At 41.8% G+C, this 21454-nt stretch overlaps 1 protein-coding gene across 8 annotated transcripts in view; it reads left to right on the top strand.

The window, feature by feature from the left end:
- ST7 (suppression of tumorigenicity 7) overlaps positions 1–21454 on the top strand; it is a 294367-nt gene that overhangs the window by 221366 nt on the left and 51547 nt on the right. For 6 of the 8 annotated variants that reach the window (XM_045511128.2, XM_045511122.2, XM_045511121.2 and 3 more), the window contains 2 exons: positions 8726–8854; positions 11453–11598. In XM_045511128.2, coding sequence (XP_045367084.1) covers positions 8726–8854; positions 11453–11536 — 213 coding nt within the window. In that variant the 3' untranslated portion in view covers positions 11537–11598. Of the gene's footprint in view, positions 1–7577; positions 7925–8725; positions 8855–11452; positions 11599–21454 lie in introns of those variants that run through there. The other 2 variants (XM_010947626.3, XM_045511126.2) reach the window with 1 other exon arrangement.

Below are 21454 nucleotides of genomic sequence, written 5' to 3'. Positions count from 1 at the left end.
TCCAGACCACTTCAGCACCTAGGTCCTCTTTATGGAACTGGGTATTACAGGCAAATGCTGTGTATTATGGAGCCTTGACAATCTCTGATTACAAACAGACGAATAAATGTATAAGTATCCTACAATGCTGTCACATTGGACTGATATAATCAGTAGACTTGTTCCATATTATCCTTTAAGAACCAGGATTTTACAAACTCTTTAGAGGCCACTTGGGCAGTAAGTACTCATTCCTGGGCCTAGTATCTCCCAGGATGCCTTCCAACTGCATTCGGCTCTAAACTGAAAAGGGCAGGCAGTCATTCTGTAGGGTGAGCATCCCATGTGGTACTGTGCACCCAACAAAAGATAATTTCACATTACCAATAATTGCTGTGTTTCTAACACCTACTTGAAAAAAGAGCCACCCTACCTTCACTCTGGTGCTAATGTGGCTACCTTTTTCTTTTCCTCTTTAAAAAAAAAACTAAGTACAATTGATTTACAATGTCTTAGTTTCAGGTGTACAGCAAAGTGATTCAGTTATACATATACATATATGTTCTTTTTCAGATTCTTTACCATTATAGGTTATTACAAGATACTGAATATAGTTCCTGTGCTATATAGTAGGTCCTTGTTGTTTATCTGTTTTATGTATAGTGGTATGTATATGTTAATCCGAAATTCCAAATTTATCCCTCCCTCCACCCCAACTTTCCCCTTTGATAACCGTAATTTTGCTTTCTATGCTTATGAGTCTGTTTCTGTTTTGTAAATAAGTTCATTTTTATCATTTTTTAAGATTCCACATATGAATGATATCAAATGATGTTTGTCTTTCTATGACTTACTTTACTTAATATGATAATCTCTAAGTCCATCCATGTTGCTGCAAATGGCATTAGTTCATTCCTTTTTTATGGCTGAGTAGTATTCCTCTCTCTCTCTCTCTTTGTGTGTGTGTGTGTGTCTTTTTTTAATCCATTCATCTGATGTTGGACATTTAGGTTGCTTCTATGTCTTGATTATTGTAAATAATGCCACTATGAACATTGTGGTGCATTTATCTTTTCAAATTGGACTTTTCTCCAGACATATGCCCAGGAGTGGGATTGCTGGATAATATAGTGACTCTCATACCATTCTCCATACTGTCACCATAGTGGTGGACCAATTTATATTCCCACCAACAGTGTAGAAAGGTTCCTTTTTTTCCATACCTTCTCCAGCATTATTATTTGTAGACTTTTTAATGATGGCCATTCTGACTGGTGTAAGGTGACACCTTATTGTAGTTTTGATTTGGATTTCTCTAATAATTAGCAATATTGAGCATCTTTTCATGTACCTATTGGCCACCTGTGTGTCTTCTTTGGAGAAATATCTATTTAGGTCTTCTGCCATGTTCTGATTGGGTTTCTTGATTTTCTGATATTAAGCTATATGAGCTCCTTGTACATTTTGGAAATTAATTTTTTGTTGGTTGCATCATTTGCAAATATTTTTACCCATTCTGTAGCTTGTCTTTTCTTTTTGTTTATGGTTTCCTTTGCTGTACAAAAGCTTTTAAGTTTAATTAGGTCCCATTTGTTAATTTTTTCTTTTATTTCCATCCCTGTAGGAGATGGATAAAAAAAATATTGCTGCAAATTATGTCAAGGAGTATTCTGCCTATGGTTTCCTCTAGGAGTTTTAGAGTATCCAGTCTTACATTTAGGTCTTTAATCTATCTTGTGTTTGTTTTTGTATATAGTGTTAGAGAATGTTCTAATTTCATTTTTTTTTTTACATGTAGCTGTCCAGTTTTCCCGGTGCCATTTACTGAAGAGACCATGTTTTCTCCATTGTATATTCTTGCCTCCTTTGTTGTAGGTTAATTTATCATGAGTGTGTGTGTGGGTTTATTTCTTGGCTTTCTATCCTGTTCTATTGATCTATGTGTCTGTTTTTGTGCTAGTACCATACTGTTTTGATTACTGTAGCTTTGCATCATAGTCTGAAGTCAGGAATCATGATTCCTCCAGCTCCTTTTTGGCTATTCTGAGTCATCAATGTTTCCATACAACTTTTAACATTTTTTGTTCCAGTTCTGTGAAAAATGCCATTGGTAACTTGATAGGGATTGCATTGAATCTGTAGATTGCCTTGGGTAGTATGGCCATTTTAATAATATTGATTCTTCCAATGCAAGGACAGTATATCGTTCCATTTGTTTGTGTCATCTTCAGGTTCTTTCTCCAGCATCTTATAGTTTTTGGGGTACAGATATTTTGCCTTCATAGGTAGGTTAATTCCTAGATATTTTATTCTTTTTGATAGTAAGTGGGATTATTTTCTTAATTTCTTTTCTGCTATTTCATTGTTAGTGTATAGAAATGCAACAGATTTCTGTGCATCAATTTTGTATCTAAGAACTGCTTTTGCTGTGTGCCATAGGTTTTGGATCATTGTGTTTTTATTTGGATTTGTCTCTAGGTATTTTTTTATTTCTTCATTGATTTCTTCAGATATCCATTGGTTGTTTAGTAGCATATTGTTTAACCTCCACGTGTTTGTGTTTTTTCATTTTTTTCTTGTAGTTGACTTCTAGTCTCATAGCATTGTGGTCAGAAAAGATCTGTGATATGATTTCAATTTTCTGAAATTTACCAAGGCTTGCTTTGTGGCCCAGCATGTGATCTATCCTGGAGAATGTTCCATGTGCACTTGAAAAGAATGTATATTCTTCTGCTTTCCAATGGAATGCTCTATAAATATCAATTAAGCCCATCTGGTCTAATGTGTCATTTAAGGCCTGTGTTTCCTTATTGATTTTCTGTCTGAATGATCTGTCCATTGATGTAAGTGAAGTGTTAAAATCCCCCACTATTATTATGTTACTGTCTATTTCTCCCTTTATGTCTGTTAATGTTTGCCTTATATATTGAGGTGCTCCTATGTTGGGTACATACATATTTATAATTGTTTTATCTTCTTATTGGATTGATCCCTTGATCATTATGTAGTGTCCTTCTTTGTATCTTGTAACAGTGTTTAGTTTAAAGTCTACTTTGTGTGATGTAAGTATTGTTACTCTGGCTTTTTAAAATTTTCATTTACATGAAATAACTTTCCATCCCCTTACTTTCAGTCTGTATGTATGTCTAGATCTGAAGTGAGTCTCTTGTAGGCAGCAAATATATGGGTCTTATTTTTGTATCCATACACAGCCAGTCTGTGTCTTTTGGTTGGAGCATTTAGTCCATTTACATTTAAGGTAATTATCATTATGTATGTTCTTATTGCCATTTTGTTAATTGCTTTGGATTTGTTTTTGTAGGTCTTTTTTTTTCTTCTTCTTCTTTTGTTCTCTTGTGATTTGGTTACTATCTTTAGTGTTATGTTTGGATTCCTTTTTCTTTTTTGTGTGTGTATCTATTATAGATAGAGATATTTTTGATATGTGGTTACCAGGAGGTTTTGGTATAGCAGCCTGTGTATATATTTGATTCCTTTAAGTTGCTGATCTCTTAATTTCAAAATGCATTTTAAATACCCTGCATTTGTACTCTCCTCATGATTACTGTTTTTGATATCATATTTTACATCTGATTGTTTTATGCATTCCTTAACTGCTTATTGTGGATTCAGTTGATTTTCCTGCTTTTGTCTTTTAACCTGTCTACTAGTTGTGTATGAATGATTTCCTACCTTTACTGTGTGTTTGCTTTTACTGGTGAGCTTTTCCATTTAATAATTTTCTTGTTTCTATTTGTGACCTTTTCTTTTCTTCCTAGAGAAGTACCTTTAGCTTTTGTTGTAAAGCTGGTTTTCTGGTGCTGAATTCTTTAGCTTTTGCTTGTCTGTAAAGCTTTTGATTTCTCCATCAAATTTAAATAAGAATCTTGCTGGCTAGAATATTTTTGGTTGTAAGTTTTTCCCTTTCATCACTTTAAATATATTGTGCCACTCCCTTCTGGCCTGCAGAGTTTCTGCTGAAAAATCAGCTTATAGTCTCATGGGAGTTCCCTTGTATATTAGTTGTTGCTTTTTCCTTATTGCTTTTAATAGTCTCTCTTTATCTTTAATTTTTGTCATTTTTATTATAATATGTCTAGGTATGTTCCTATTAGGGTTAATCCTGTATGGAACTCTGTGCTTCCTCGTCTTGAATGACTATTGCCTTTCTCAAATTAAAGGAGTTTTCAGCTATTAGCTCTTCAAATGTTTTCTCAGGCCCTTTCTCTCTCTCTTCTCCTTCTGGGATCCCTATAATGTGAGTATTAATGTGCTTGATGTTGTCCCAGGGGTCTCGTAAACTGTCTTCTTTTTTTTTCATTCTTTTTTCTTTTTTTGTTCTTCTATAGTGATTTCCCCTGATGAGTCTTCCAGCTCACTGATTCATTCTTCTTCCTCATTTAGTCTACTATTGATTCCTTCTAGTGTATTTTTCATTTTACTTACGTATTCTTCAACTCCGATTGGTTTTTCTTTGTGTTTTCTAACTCTTTGGTAGAAATTTCTACCTTGCTCCATGCATACATTCTCCTTTCGAGTTCTCTGATCATCTTTGGGATCATTCCTCTAAACCCTTTCTTGTGTGGATTGCCTATCTCCATGTCACTAAGTTCTTTTATCTTGTTCCTTTGTCTGGAACATATTCGTCTGCTGCCTCATTTTGTCTAAATTTCTGTTTGTATTTTTATGTATGTGGTAGGTTAGTTAAACTTCTCAATCTTGGTGAAGTGGCCCTCTGTAGGAGACATCCTAAGCATCCCAGCAGTGCACTCCTTTCTCATCACCATAGGACCAGGGGCCATTTTTGCCCCAGAATTGGGTCTGGCCTGCATTTGTGGACTCATTCCACAGGCTGCAGGATCATAGTTTTCTTGCTTCTTGTATCTGTCCCTGGTGGGTGAGGCTGATCTAGAGGCTTGTGCAGCATTCCTGGCCGGACCTGCCCACTGGTGGTTGGAGCTGGATCTTGGCCCTCTGGTGATCAGGGGCATATCTAGAGATAGCTGTGGGCTCAAGAAGTTTTAGGCAGCCTGTCTGCTGACGAGTGGGGACATAGTTGTTTGGCCTGAGGCATCCCAGCACTGGGTCCTATAGGCTGTTGAGTGGGGCAGGTCTTGGTGCTAATGACCCAAGCAAGAGTTCAGTCTCCAGGAGAGTTCCTGCAGATAAATACTCCTTAGTGTGTCCACCACCATTTCTGTGTCCCCTGGATGTGCCACAGCTGTCCCCTGCCTCCCTTCAAGACCAGCAAGTAGATCTGGCCCAGGATCCTATGAAATTACTGCTTTTGCCCTTGGACCCAGTGAGTGTGAGATTTTGTGTGTGTCCTTTAAGAGCAAAGTGTCTATTACCCCTAGTCCTGTGGTGCTCCTGCATTTAAGCCCAACTGACCTTCAAATCTAAATACTTTACGGGCTCCTCTTCCCTATGCTGGACCCCTAAGCTGGGGAGCCTGAGGTGGGGCTCAGAACTCTCACTCCTGTGGGAGAACCTCTGCAATATAGTTTTTCTCCAGTTTGTGGGTTGCCCCCCTGGGGGTGTGGGATTTGATTATATTGTGAGTCTGCCCCTACTGCCTGTCTCGATGTGGTTTATTCCTTGTCTTTAGTTACAGAAGAGCTTTTCTGGTAGGTTCTAGTCTTTTTTGTTAAGCAGTTAGTTGTGATTTTGGTGTGTTCATGAGAGGAGGTGAGCTCTGACTCCTTCTACTCCAGCATCTTCTGCACAGACCTCAACTATGACGCTGCCTTCTTCATATCTACAAATCCAGCCTGGCACTCAAGGCCTTCCCAGCATTCTTCTAGTCACTTTTGAACTCTACCTGTTATCTCTTCCAGCTAAGCTGAACTATTTACTATCTTCTGCTTTCCCATTTCTGTTCCAGCTGTTTATAGAGCCTGGAGGGCCTACCTGCTCACATTTCTTTCCTTACCATTCTTACCCCAACTCTATCTTCTCATATCCCAGCCATCTACTGGGGTCTGTTTCAGTTGCCTCATTTTAAGTTTCTCCTGTTCCTTTCAGCAAAATGGGTTCTCTCCCTTTTCTGAACCTTCCTGGTGCTTTGTTTGTGTTTCTATCTTCTATCCTATAATGGTCTATCTAGTATTGTTACTTTGCTGTTTGTGGGTCTTTGTGGCTCCCCTACCCCACCACCTAGGCTTTGAGCTTCCTGACAGTGGGACTTTTGTCCTAGGCACTTTTATATCTCACTCAGTATATAAGTGCTTTACTGAGTAAATATATTCAGTTAATGTGAAAGATGCAATATAGGGAAGGATTCCAAATCTTATACCCTCTTGAGTTTTCTTTACACATATCTCACATTTGATGGTCTTGCTATAATGTGGTACAGGCCTTCCCAGTTTATATTCTACTGGTTCTTAAAAGAAGAAGAGGAAGAAGGAGGAGGAGGAGGATCCTGAGGTCAAGTGGATTTGGGAAACTTGCCTACCATACCCCTTCTTGAGGACCTGCAACCCATAGGACATATGACCAGTAGAGGACCCTGTTTTAACTTCATTAAATGCTTGTCTACTAATTTGTTTGGCCTCGGAACCAAGTTCCCCCTCTGCTTATGTACTCACATCCTACACTATACTTCTGTGGGAAATTCTTGGTGATGTAGACCATGCTGTGCTACAGACAAAGGGTTGAGACAACGGCCTCCACAGTACGAGAACTGGGTATTGAACCCTAGCGAGGCATACCTTGGTTCTGAACGGCGAGCAAGGAAACCATCCAGACACCTTCTTGTGCCTGGCTGAGTGAGGTCACCTCATCTGCCAGATGCTTGGATGGCTTGTGGAAGGAGGCTGATTCTTCATGAGAACATAATCAGAACAGATCTGAGATTATGTTAAATGAGTTTTAGGCAAGGTACCTGGATTTCTCAAAAGGCACAGTTTAACGAGCATTATTCTCTACAGAAAAGTGAAAGGAATTTAGTAACCAAATGAAAGAGATCCCAAAATTCTCCTGAAAGCAGCACCTCTTCCGCAAGGACGTGTCGTTCAGGGACTGGCCGGCTTGCTGCCCTCCCGCAGCCCCCCATGGTGCTCACCACTGGGCAGGTAGTTCGGAGAGGAGCACAGGCTGCCACAGTGTTTGGGAGGCAGTGGGATCCCAGAGCAATTCACAGCCATACAACGAACCTGACTTTTATTGTTGTTGCCTTTTCCACTCAAAGTTCTCTACCCAGCTTGGCAAGCAGGTAGAGAAGCTGTCACAAGTTGTTAGCTCTTCTGCCCACTTGCCACCCATCTGTCAGTCCCTTTGATGGCACTGGTCATCTACATGGGCAGCCCTCAGATCCTGAAGACTTGTCAGAAGGCCGTGAACTGTGGGCAGCTGTCAGAGGAGTGAAGGGCCTGTCAGCAGACACTCCCCGCTCTTTTCCACCAGAGCTGGGGGCGGGGGCTGGAACACAGGTTTGTTCATCGACGGATGTTTCCCGTAAACATAAATATGAAGTTGTAGCCTTCGGAGATTTTTTTAGAATGCGAAGACTTAGGATGCAAGCACAGGTTGGAGAGGTTTGTTTTACAGCCTCCAACAGGATCTCTCCTGACATGTGTGCCTTTCTGGTTTATTTACAGTTCCTCAGCACTTTGTTTGCCCCCTTAAACTTTGTCATGGAGAAAGTTGAAAGCATCCTCCCATCCAGTCTGTGGCACCAGCTGACGCGGATCTAGGGAAGCCCACCCATCCTTCCACTCACCTCACCCAGTGGACTGCCACCATCTCTTCGTGCCAACTCCTCGTGGACCGCAAGAAAGCATGACTTTGAAAAAGGGAAGCCATTCCGGGGTTTTAAAACATTCATGGACTGTCTGTTCTACATTAAAAGCTGTTTTTGTTGTACAAAATTCATTGATGTTTGGTTCTATTATATTTTGCCTTCAGAAAAGAAAAAAAAGTCAAAAATAAACTTTTGTGTATTGCAGCAACCTGTTGTGTCTTTCTGTGTCTTCCAACCCTAAAAATGTTGGTGTCTAAATAAACCTATGGGTTACACTTAACTTACCAAGACCCGAAGTCTGCTGAGTGCCACACACACGGTGGTTTCTGTGCTGTGGGAACTCATTGCCATCAGCAGGCCCTTGGCACCCTTGCAGTTGGCAGCTTGAGAAGTGAATTCTCTTTGGCTAAAAAGTACCATCTTTTTCACCCCCATGCTATGTGTCCTCATAGGCCAGATGCACAAAAGACATTTCCAAAATGATGACAGGAAGCATGAATGAAAGGAAACCTATGAGCCATCACTGGTTGTTCCCGTTCAGAGACTACTCACTGAATAGACCTCAGCGCTGCTGTTCTCGGAATCCTTTTGGTTCTGCTTTTTGCAAATTTGTTGTGGGAAGGAAACTTCTGATGAGAAGCTACAGACCCAACGGTCTGTTGCAGAACCTGGCCACTTTGCAGCACGGCCATTTTTAAAATGTTTTCTCAGAAGGGTAATTTTTTTTTTATCATGTTTGCATTCTTGATGCTTGAATGTGAGCGTTCTTTGAGTGTTTTAGTGATCTGAACCAAAACGGTCATTCGTCTTCACCATCTTTGAAAGCCTTCTACATGAGTCACACCTGCCAAGCATCTGGCTTTACTTAAGCAAAAGAGAAAAATAAATAACCTTGAATCTTCTATCTGAACTTGAAAAGTACCTCTATTCAAAATCTCAATCTAGTTCTTCAAAAAAAAAAAAAATGGACTGTCCTTTACAGAGTTTGTTTTCCCTTTTATTTAGAATCCGGAATCTGTCCCCATGAGCGTTAAAATAGGCAGTGTGCGGGGAAAGCACCACGCCAGATCTCCGTCGCAGCTGGACTTCTGCCAGCTCCTGGTCTTCATCCAAGAGCAAAGTCAAGTTTGGCAGGTAATGTTTAGGTGCACAAAGGCTTTTCATGCCTTTTGTAGGCTTTTCTCTCTCCCTCCTTTGTGCAGAGCCCACGTGGGGATGCACAGCTGGCCTATGCTCTATCTCGGAAGAGGCTGGACCCCTATATCCACATCAGTGGGGCTGCTCTTGGGGGTAGGGGCTGTGTCTGCCTTGTTTGCCTCTTTTCCTCTTCTTCCTCCAACACAACTCTTGACCTCGAGTGGATGCTCAAATGATCTGTTGAACAAATGGATGCAATAAATGATAAGTACAAATAAAATTTTATTCATGTTCAGAGAAGAGAGATTGGTTCCAGCAGAGAAGTGTCAGGGAAGCCTTAGAATTGTAATTTGGAAGGAAAAAGTAGTAATTATCTAATACAATCATTTGATTTAACAGATGGGAAAACCAAAGTCCAAAGAGATTTTGACCTGTCCAAGTTGGGACTAGATTGCGACGAGCCTTAAATGAAAGGTTCTAGAGCTTGCAGGCCATGGCAAGTAGAAGTGGCCTAAAACAAGTTGTTGTCAGAAACCCCAGTTGCAGGAAATGCAGCAAAGAAATGTAGTACAAAGATTTAAAAGTACCTTGTGAATTTAATAATTATGAATTTAGAGCAGTTGCATAGAGAGAAGAGGCAGAAGTTAGAATCTGAGGGGTAAAGGGGAGAAGTGAAGGTAGAGAAGAATGGGGACAGAATGAAGACACACGGAGGGGTAACAGGGATTGTTGGGGGGGTGAGTCCACGGTCCAGGAGAGGAGCTACTCACCGGGGAGGAGGGAGACATCACATTTCTCGCCCCAGGTCCACAGTTCCTGACTTCTTAATAAGACGGCAACTGGAATCCAAGTTGAATTTCTGCCTTCTGCTTTTGTTTATATATGAAGAGACATCAAAATCCATTCTGATGGGCTTTCCTCTATAAAGACCCTTCCTCCCAACAGGACAGTAAATGTCCTGTAGCCTCAACTTATATGTTTGTTGGAATACAATTGCAAACACTCTAAAATAAACGTTAGCAAATTGAATTTAGCAATGCATACAGGAAACAATGCAATGTGACCAAATGGGAAGGTTTTTTTTTAAGCTTTTTTTGATACTTAAGTATGAAAGTCATTCTGTCTTTATAAAAAGAATTGCAGAGCATTCCATATTTTTATATGGAATAATTAAACATTGACATTACCTGCTCTTCAAGGATTAGCTAAAACTCAGACATGAAACACCTAATTTTAGTGCTTTATTAATGGTAGATCTTTGATCACATTTTTACTATCAGCAATGGTGATTGGTCTGTGCAAATATTCACCTTCTTATGTCTAGTTGATTGCATATTTTTCTAGGAAATAACTGCTTTCTCTAAGCATTCAAATGTGTTACCACAAAGTTACACGGATATATCATTTATGTTATATATTTAACACCTTCTGTATTTGTGGTAATTACTTTTTTCTCATTCTTAACTCTATATTTTTGCTGTCTTTCTCTCTTTTTTCCCATTTACCCAGCTTCATAAAGCTTATCTAATTTATTCTTTCAAAGAAACAACTTTGGATTTACTGATGCATTCAACCATACTTTTGCTTTGTATTTTATTATTTCTTCCTGGTTTCTCTTGTTTATAAGAATTATAATTTTCCTAATTTCCTTAGATGAGTACTTGGTTCGTTTTTTTTTAAGAAGGAGGTATTGAAAGCTGTGTATTTTTCTCTAAGTGTAATCTCAGTGGTTCCATAGATTTTGCTATAAAGTGCTCTCCATTCTTTTATAAAAATTTATGTTTTGGTTTCTTTTTATCCAGGATTGATCACTTTTGGGGCATCCTTATAATTACTATTACTAACTTCAAGGAATTTATTTTTAATCTTACGCTGCAATATCTAATGAAAACCATGTTCAGCTACCTGCTCCCAAATACAGTAAACCCTGACACCTCACACCCACAGACTACCTCTAAGTAAATTTTCAGTCCTTGTTTCCATCATTAAAAAAAAAAAAATTTGGTTCTTGTTTCCATCATTAAAAAAAATTACATCTTACTTCAATGTGAACCTTCAGAGGCGATGTTAAAATGTTTAAACCCTGTTCATATCCCTTCCACTGTTCCTATTTTTGTTGTCCCCGCCCCACAGCCATGCACTTCACAGACTTGCATGCTGAGTCACCAGGGAACTGAGTAGGCAGCAGCGGTACCCACCCCCACCCCCCACCCCAGCAAGTTCTGAAAATGAGGGGGATGGGAGCCTCCAAGGCGTTCACATCATGTATTTGGCTTCTGCTCTGCTGTAGTGACAGCTTGGGCTGTATCAGGAATTGAAATGGGAAAGGAGGGGTTGGGGGCTAGACAGGGCTTGAAGGAACTAGTCTTGAAGTTCTGGCTTTTGAGGGTCAAGAATGGCTGAGGCCTGGCAGGCATTGGCTGAAATAGGAATGTCCAGGCCCAGGTGGATCGCTCTCCATCAGGAATGCACTGGAGAGCACAAGGGATGAAGGACCTGCTGGTGATCCTGTGTCCCCTTCCAAGTTGTATCTGTGACTCTCCAGCAGGAGCAAAGGGCAAAAAGGAAGCAGTTTCTCTTCCCCTCTTTCTGCAGCTTGTCTCCTGTTATGTCCAGCTGCAGTCCATTTCACAGCCCCTCGGATCCTCGGCCTTGAAGCATGTGACCGACCCATCTTAGGAAGAAAAACTTTGGAATTGAAAACTGCCGTTGACCACTATCAAAAGGCAAGCAAACTTCAGGTGGGTGTGTGTTTGTCCAGGGATGGAGCAGTAGATTATAATTTTAAGGAGTATGTAAGTAATATAATTTAAAAAAATTTTTAATCATCTACTTCCTGCTCTGAGCCCCACCACCACAAAACCTGGATTCCATTGGCCCATGTCTTGGTTGCCTCTGACAGCATTGCTGTCCAAGCCCACAGTGTCCCTGAAGTCTGGTGACGCTCTTATACACTTGCTGTAGGACCTGAGCTCCACCTCAGGCTCCCCATGGGGCCTCCCTGCCGCCTCTCCCAGGTCTGGGTGCTGCTCGGGGGCCCAAAGGCCACCTCTCCATGCCTCTCAGCATCTCCACTGCCCTCAGGACACCCAGAACTCTGCTTTTGAGCATGCCCGTCCAAACACAGGGCACTTTCAGCTGCTTCTCTGATCGTTTTCTGGATCAAAGAGCTCCAAAATCTATAGACTCCTGCTTTACAATGACAGGAGGGAAAATGCAGGAAGAAAATATGAATTAACAGCTCAAAGATAGTTTGCCCCTCAAATCAAAGATAACCTCCTTCACATCCAGGATAGATCAGATTCTTTGTTGTCTTATTCCTTTTAAGTAATCAAAAGGTATTGAGGACCTACTGTGTGCTGGGGCTATCATGCTCTCCCCACTGCACCTGGAATTGCAGCATTTATCACACTGCTTTACTTGTATGTTTACTTGCCTGTCTCACCCACTGGACGGCAGGGAATTCAAGTTCCACATTATGCTATTCAGCTTCACACCCTCAGAATCTGGAACTGGATATTCTATATTCTAGAAATTGAAAGCTCATTGAATGTTGGCAGGAAGGTGGAACAGACAGGGTAGAGTACAGGATGATGCTAAACCAGAGCATCATTTTATAGAAGTCCAGGGAAAAGATTATTAAAATGAAATAAAATGTACTTATTCCACACTTGGAACAACAGCTTAATGAAGAGCTTTTATGAAAACTTTGCCCAATTATCATTTTCTTTGGGACATAGTATTTCTTCTTACCCCATTTTCCCCGAATGATGATTGTTCGAGTTTATCGTGCATCAGATACCATGCCAGGACCGCTCTCAGTTCTCCAAAGCACTCTGAAGTGGGTGCTGACAGCCCCTGCACTGAGCAGCTGCCAAGTCACAGAGTTGGGTTCAACCCGAGCACATGCTGTGTGGCCACAGGGAGCTTGTTTTCCCGCATCAAACCCTACCTACTGGGTCTCTCCAGCGGGAGGCCAAGTACTCACCAGCTGACCGCCTGTGGAAAAGTGCATGGGGAACACTGCCTCTCAAACACCCCAGAAAGAGGCAGAGCCTGGGCAGATCTCCAAAGACAAGGTGGGCTCATGGTTTCCTTCACATTCCAGCCATATGTGTTATGATGGGAGACCAGGAATGAGTGTTTCTAGGGAAGATGATATGAGCATAAAAACCAGTGGAATGCTGCACGTGGACTTGAAACAGGAAGAGGAAGCCTGTAAGGAGCACAGACCACTGTTTCCCACAATGGGTTCTGAGAAGCGTTATTCGGATGAAATGATTTTTTGGAATACATCGTTTGCTGTTCTCTTGGAAATTCAAACTGTCAGAAGCCCTGAGAAGTCCCATAAAACGAATTCTGTATAACCCAGCCCATCTCCTCGTGAGATCATAAGACACCCTCCTCTGGTGTAAAGACTCCTTATGACATCTCACAATATTCATTTTGCAAAACACTGGACAAGCTCAATACTAAATGAAAAGGAGGATCCCACGAACAAGATGTGTGGTTGACTGGGTGTCCCACCCATCCTGACCAGGCAGGGCCTGCCAGGGAGAACTCAGGGGGACCCAGGCTGCGTGCCGCCGGGAACTACTGCCGTGCTCCCTAACTGGGCATCTGGTGCTCCGTGTCCTCTCCTGAGTACCCTGGTGCTGGCCATGAAGGTCCGCCATGAACCCCCAGGAGGGTCCTAAGGCCTCTTAACTGTCTATCAATACCAACAGAGTTGAACAAAGGGGAAATATGAAGGATTGGGGCAGCTGTCATAATTCAAAGGTCCTGTTTTCCTCCAGCAATCCAAGGAAAGCCCAGTGACGATACCTGAGAGAGCCCATTAAGAGCTGTTGTTTGGGCCGTGGTGACCAGTCAGTAACTATCACTCTCCTGGGGCCCCCACCAAGAATGGTTTTTCACCAGCCCCAAGGCCTATGTGTCTTATATCTAACAAATTTTATTTTACATTATTTTTTTAAAAGCTAGTTAGTGACAACTGAGATCGTCCCTCTGCAATTAGAATCTGATGTCAGAGGGAGAAAATCCCCTGTTCACTGGGAACTCCCATGTCACTCATTCTGTATTAATGATATTTATTCTCCCTTGTTGTTTTATTCCTAAAAAATGGCTCCCCTGGTTGCAGTGTTATGTTAAGCATATTACACATATTCCAAAATCAGTTCGCATATTACAGCTTGTTACACTCCTGGGTACACGTTTCTGAATAGCTCTCGCTCCAGTTACAGCTCCACGTTACACATGGGCTGCCACACGTGGGGCCTGGGAACCCTGTCTGTTTATTCCCGGCTCCTTGTTTTTCCTGGGAGTTTTCTTCTTCTGTTTTATACTCCTCAGGGAAGATGTGCCTTCCAGTAAGAAACGCATACCTGGGGAAGGTGGAACGTATTTTTCTGTAGAGTTTTCTGGATGGAGGGGAGGTTAGAAGGTGGCAGCTGTCTGGGACAGAGACTTGGGCCTTCCGTGGAGGCCAGCGACAGTTTGGAACGCGAGAAGCTGCACTGATTAGGGGAGGCAGGAGATGGTTGTGCCCGAATACAACGAGACCATTGAAAAAAAGCCACAATATCTTTCCTTCTGTAATGTTAACATGAAAATGACTTTTTGTTCTCTACACCCGTCAAGTTTTTGTCTTCTCTGGCTTGCATGCATCTGTGTTTCAGCGTCTTTAAAAAATTTTTTTTCAGGATTTCACAGGATGTAATCTTTTTAATCACTTCAATAAATCCACAGTGACAACATATTTTTACTTCTGGCTCACTTAGGATCCAAGCACAAAGTTCTAATGAGCCACCAGCTTCTTTCTTTGTTCCATTCATTCATTTACTCAACATACATTATGCACTAAGTTCCAACAATGAACAAGAAAAACTCCCTTGTGCTCACGTCTATGGCCTATGGCGGGGGCCGCAGTCCTCTGGGGAAAAAGTCCTCACGTGCAGTCTCTGGGCTGGAGTTCTCACAGGGCACCAGGCAACACCAGTAATTCTCCCCTTGGGTGTGGCTCTTCTGAGTAATAAACACCACTGGGCAGCCAGCATGTCACGCCCAAGGGGGCTTCTGAGACTATTCTCGGTGGGCCCCAAAGGCCCTCAAAAGGTGAACAAGTCAAGAGCCACTTTTCTCCCATGCAGCTTCGCCAGTTCTTATTTCCCCACATGCCTTCTTTCAAACTCTCTGAGCCACTGCCCAACACGGCGTGACGAGCGCCAGGCGCCTCTCTTCTTCAAGATAACGGGAATCATCAGAGGAAAAGTGATTGCCCTGGGGCCCGGGCACAAAAGCCTCTGGAGGACACTGCCGTCTCCCTCCCTGCAAAGGTGAAGGCCTGAGACCCTTGAGAAAGGAGAATCAGATTGTGTCTCAAATACATCTCAGCCTCTTGGGGCCCGTTGTAGCCATATAAGGAGCTGGTCAAGAGCTATTTATCAGTAAGGTTCTTGAGGGCAAAGAGAACCTCCAGGGCACTTCAATTAGCTGAGCAGCCGTGGCTTAGCCCCGCAGGGCTGCGGCTGTCACCAGGAGGGGGATCAGTGGCACTGCTTCTGCAATTTCCTATGCAAGGGCCCCTTTCCCCCTCCCCAACCCCTTTGAGCATCGTTGCCCATATTTGCACATGGTCTTGGACTCCAGAAAATGTTAGCCTCTAAAAATAGCCAAGCTACAGGTAAGGAGGTGTTCTAATCACCTATTGTAATCAAAGTGTCAAATGAAATTGCCTAATGATCACTGGTCACCGCAGCCACAGACATGTCTTAAAGAGTCATTCAGGTGATTCACCTGCTTTTCCAAGATGACCCAAATAAGAACAGAGAATGTGAGTCATGACAGCTGCCCTGGGCCCTCATTTTCTGTCTTGCTCCACTGCCATTATATCCACTGACAGCCTCGCACCTGAGGGGCCCCACAGCAGCCACTGCAACACTGACAAGCTCCGTTTGGGTCTCAGTAAGAAATGTTTTCACACCTGTAGATTTTTAGGACTGAGGCATCTTCAGAAATATCTCTGGATGTGTTTTAGTTCAGAAGGGTTTTACTGGATCCTTGAAAAGCACACTGGACTTTCAAACACTAAGAGCTCCCACATCCCACAGCCAGTTTTCTGTTGCCGAAGGGACTGAACCAAGCTTTGAGATTTAGTTTCAACTTTATCTCTCCAGGATGCTTCATCCGTCTCTCCTATGAAATACCTGAATCTTGATTTGATTCTCCCTGTCATGTGTAGGAAGCTTTTCCAGAAGATTTCTCTTTACTGATAGCATTGTGACAGCACTCAGAACTTCACAGTTTAATGTCTCTCTGTGTCCTCCTATCAGATGAGTAGCTTATTCATCCTTGAATTCCTAACATTTAGCACACTGGTGCATTGGTGCTGGTCAATAAATGCCGAGCAGAAGGAAGGAGGCAGGAGCGGGCTGTGGGGGGTTAGAGTTTCAGGAGTGTTTTCTTCCCAAACTGTATCATGTGAGAACTTAAATTCCCAGGGTTCATGGCTGGGGCACTGGCACTTTTTGTACAATGTAATTTGGTAGCTGGAATTGAAATATTTTATTGGGTATGTTCAGAGACAATTTACAGTGGTCACTGGTAGAGTTGTCACCCTCTCCACATGTGACTTGTAAAGAGCAAGGCCAGCCTAAAGAAGGGTGTGTGGCTGGGACTCCTGAGAAATCCGAGATTCTCTGCTTGATCCCACATTTCATCCGTAGCCCATGTCCTACTGTAAACCACATGGAAAGAAGTTAGGAGACATACAGAGTCTGGAAGGCTAAAGTGAACTATCTGAAAAAGAGATTAATAAACAATCCCATTTACCAAAAATAATAAACTAGTTAGGAATAAGCTTAATGAAAGAGATTAAAGATGTAATTGCAAACTACAAAACATTGATGAAAAACAATTTTAAAAGACACAAATAAATAGAAAGTCATCCCATATTCATGAATTGGAAGAGTTAATATTGCTCTAATGTCCATGCTACCCAAAGTAATCTATGGATTCAGTGCAATCCCTATCAAAATCCCAATGGCACTTTTATAGAAAGAGAAAAAATAATCCAAAATTCATATGGAATGACAAAGGGCCCCTAATAGCCAAAACATTCTTGAAAAAGAAGAACAAAGCTGGAGGCATTACAGTTCCTGATATCAAAATTTATTACAAAGTTACAGTAATTAAAATAGTATGGTATTGGCATAAAGCCAGACATACAGACCAACTGAACTGAATAAAGAGCCTAGAAATCAGCCCTTGCATTTACAGCCAACTGATCATCTACAAGCTTGCCAAGAATACACAGTGGGGAAAGGATAATCTCTTTAATAAATGGTGTTGAGAAAACTGGATATCCATTTGCTAAAGAATGAAATTGGACTCATCTTACACAATAATCAACTCAAGATGGATTAAAGACTTAAAAGTAAAACTTAAAACTGCAAAACTCCTAGAAGAAAATGCGGGGGGAAATTTCATGACATTGGTCTTGGCCATGAAATCTTGGATATGATACCAAAAGCATAAGCAACAAAAGCAAAAATATACAAGTGGGACTATGCACACTGAAAAGCTTCTGCTCTGCAAAGAAAACAATCAACAGTGGAAATACAACCTATAGAATGGGAGAAAATATTTGCAAAGCACATAACCAATAAGGGGTTAATATACAGAATATATAAGGAACTTATTCAACTCAATAGCAAAAAAATATTTTTGATTTAAAAATGGGCAAAGGACTTGAATAGACATTTCACTAAAGAAGACATACAAATGGCCAACAGGTATATGGAAAGATGTTCAGCATCACTGATCATCAGGGAAATGCAATTCAAAACCAATGAAATAAAGAACAAAATAAAACCCCCAAACAAGATATCATTTCACACCTGTTAGGGTGGCAACACAGAGAAATTGAAACTCTTGTACACTATTGATGGGAGTGTAAAATGGTACAGCTGCTGTGGAAAACAGTACAGAAGTTTCTCAAAAAAACAAAAATTGTACTACCATATGATCCAGCATCCCCTCTTATGGGTATATATCCAAAAGATTTGAAATCAGGATCTTGAAGAGATATCCTCACTCTCGTCACAAGAGCCAAGAAGCAGAAATAACCTAAATGTCCATCAATGGATAAATGGACAAAGAAAATGTGGTATAGATAGTCAGTGGAATAATATTCAGCCATAAAAAGAAATTCTGTCCTATGTGACAATATAAATGAACCTTGAGGACACTATGCTACGAGAAATAAACTGGCCATAGCATGATTCTATCACATGAAGTATCTAAAGTGGTCAAACTCATAGACGCAGAAAGCAATATGGTAGCGGTCAGGGGATGAGGACAGGGAAGGTAGGGAGTTGCTGTTCAGTGGGTGTAGAGTTTAGTCCTGCAAGATGAATACATTTGAGAGATCTGCTGTACAACATCGTGCTTACAGTTAACAATACTATACTGCCTACCAAAACAATTGTCAAGAGGGTAGATTTCATGTTATCTTTCTTGCCACAATGAAAAGAATTAGTCCAGAAGTGTGTTTGGAATGCCTCTTCCTCTCTTCTGTTCCTATCCTGTCAGAGAAGCGTGAGCACTGTTTGTTTATAGAATGAAAATGGAAATTGTTCCTTTAGAACGGGGCTTCTCAACCTCATCACTGTTGAAATTTTAGGTCAGATAATTCTCTATGATGGATTGTCCTGTACGTTACAGAATCCCCAGCCTCTGCCGACTAGCTACCAATAGCAACCTGCATCTCAGTTACGACAAACAAAAATGTGTCCAGGAATTGCCAAATGTCCCCTGGGGGCCAAAATCACTCCTGGTTGAGAACCACTGCCTTTGGAAGAATTCCAGCAAAACTAGAGCTTTGGTACCCAAGATGTCCATGGTGAAGAGTTTTTTGGGAATATGACCTGGAAAAGTCATTTTTCTCAGGACTGCAGTGTGCCCCGGTGAGAGGGGGAGTGTTGTCCTTCCGGCTTCCATGGCCTGAATTGGTGAGGACATCCAAAGTACATCTTGCTCTTAGTCTTTACCTAGTTTCCTATTTCCAACAAAGTGAAAGAAGAGAAGTAGTACTCTGTGTTAGTTCCCTAGGGTTGATGTAACAATTACCACAAACTGGGTGGCTTACAACAACAAAATTCTGGAAGCCAGGAGTTAGAAATCAAGGTGTCTGCAGGGCCCTGCTCCCTCCAGAGGTTCTAGGGGAGAATCCTGCCTGGCCTTTCCTGCTTCTGACGGCTCCAGGTACTCCTTGGCTTGTGTCTGCGTCTCTCCAATCTATAACTCTATCTCACATGCCTTCCCCTCTGTGTGTCTCTCTCCTCTGTGTCTCTTATAAGGACACTTGTCATTGGATTTAAGGCCCCCAGGATAATCTAGGATACTCTCAATATCCTTAATGGAATCACATCTGCAGACCATTTTTCTAAATAAGGTCACATTTACAGGTTCTGGGACATGGGTGTCCTTTGTGAGGGACCCTTATTCAACCCATTACATACTCTAAAGCAACGCTTCATTTTTTTTCCTAACAGAGATTGATCATTTTATATTTTATGTTTTTAAAAAACACTTGAAACAAAAATTTACAGAAAAGTTGGACAAGTAGGACAAAAACCTTCTTTTGAGGTGTAGTTGCTGACATGATACCCCATCACCCCCAAATACTCTGGTGTGCATTTCCTGCAAACAAGGACGCTCCTCTGTTTAACGACAGTGTGACTGTCAAGACGGAAACTGATACTGTCACAGAACAACTTCCCTCCTCCATGTCGACGATCCCATCCAAGTTCCTCCAATTGTCCTACTACTGTTTTTATAGCAAAACCCTCTACTTCAGAATCACACATAGCATTTAGTTGTCATATCCTTTCAGTTTCCTTCACTCTGAAACAGATTCTCAGTCTTTCCTTGAGTTTCAAATCCTTAACACTTTGGAAGACTGAAGGTCAGTTATTTGGTAGAATGTCCTTCGTTTGGGCTTGTCTGTGCCCTCACAACTAGATTCAGGAGTTGTGTCTCTCCCAGGACTGAGCCAGAAGTGATGCTGTGTTTGCCTCCTTGCATCCTATGGAATAACATGTGTTTTCAATTTGGATGATTACTGGCAATGAAGACTTTGATCACTTAATTAAGGTGTGTCTGCCAGGCAACTCTTCCCCCTCTCCCCTTGTAATAAGTATTTTGTGGGAGGGACTTTGACACTATGTAAATATCCTGTTCCTCACCAACTTTCAATTTGTTAGTGTATTTATTTGTATCTGAAAGGACTCATAATTCCTATTTTATTCAACAGGTTACAATCTGTTAGGATTATTATTTATTCGGATGTTCAAATTGTGCCACATTTGGCTAGAAGGAGCCCGTTTAGTCTGGCTCTGTGTCTTTTGGACATGTCCCCATCATTCTTTGATCACTTCCTTGCTTTCTGGCACAAGATAAGATAGCCTAAGCTTATTTTGTCATTTCTTTGCCCCTAAAAGGAGCTCTGGTTCCTTTCAGTGGAAAATGAACAGGGTTTCGAGAACCGTGTTTGCTCTTGTGTATTTTCCAGACTGTTGTTGTGACAGTCTCTTTCTGCTGCTTCTGTATTCATTCCTTCCACATGCCGTGTTTTTACCACCAGCTTGCTTCCCCACCTCCCTCCCCCAGCTCTGCCCCCACATAGCTCATTTTGTCTCTGTGTTGATACTTGGAAGCCCTAACCCTGTGAAACCAGCAACCACACAATAGCAGCCTCGTGCCCTGGGACTTGCTGGCCTGTTATCTGGGCAACCGACTGGCTCTAGTTGGAGAAACTTGGCTTGGGGACTTCTAGGAAGGTTTGCTCGCTCAACCAGCTGACACATCTGAGTCCATGTGAGGTGTTCCCAGGCACAGGCGAGGATCAGGACCAATGGCTGACTTGCCATTTCATGCTGTGAGGACAACTGATGTCTTGTTTTGCGTTTGTTCAACTTTCCCCAGACTCTTTGAACTTTGCGGGTTGTTGCCTGGTCTTCCCTACCTGGTGTCCTTGGTGACTGGGGCACTGGCACCCTTTGTAATTTGGTGAAGCACTGCCTTCAAGATCCATCCAGGGGAGATGGTTCTCCCACCCCTGGGAGAAGGGTTACATTCCTCTCAGCCCACAGTGCTGTTTCCGAGATGTTTTTGCAATACCTTTGTTAAACCATCCTTCTTTTTAGGTCCATGTCCAGACTAGGATGTAGCATCCTCTTTCCTGCCATCCCTTGATATGTGGACACTTTTCCATGTTCCCTAATAAATATAGATAGAAAGTTCCCCTCCCTTCCTTCCCTTGCCATCAACCTGGGCAGCCTCGGTGTCCACATGGACGACTCGTGCACCAGATCAGCCCTGCAGTTCCTCGTCCCATCCACTCCATAAAGAATGAAAACAACATATAAAAAGTGATTAGTACTTTATAGCTTAGGAAATATTTTCCCTGTCATCTTGTTTTGTTTTGATTTTGGAACTCCCCTCCCAAAGCCAAATCATGGACTCATACTCTTATAACTGCCTCATTTTCAAAACTTGGATGTCTTAATTTTCCTTCCATGAAGACAATTTCTCAGG

Source organism: Camelus bactrianus, chromosome 7 (genome assembly GCF_048773025.1).
Source record: "Camelus bactrianus isolate YW-2024 breed Bactrian camel chromosome 7, ASM4877302v1, whole genome shotgun sequence".
Taxonomy (NCBI): Eukaryota; Metazoa; Chordata; class Mammalia; order Artiodactyla; family Camelidae; genus Camelus; species Camelus bactrianus.
This window is presented reverse-complemented; position numbering and strand designations above follow the sequence as displayed.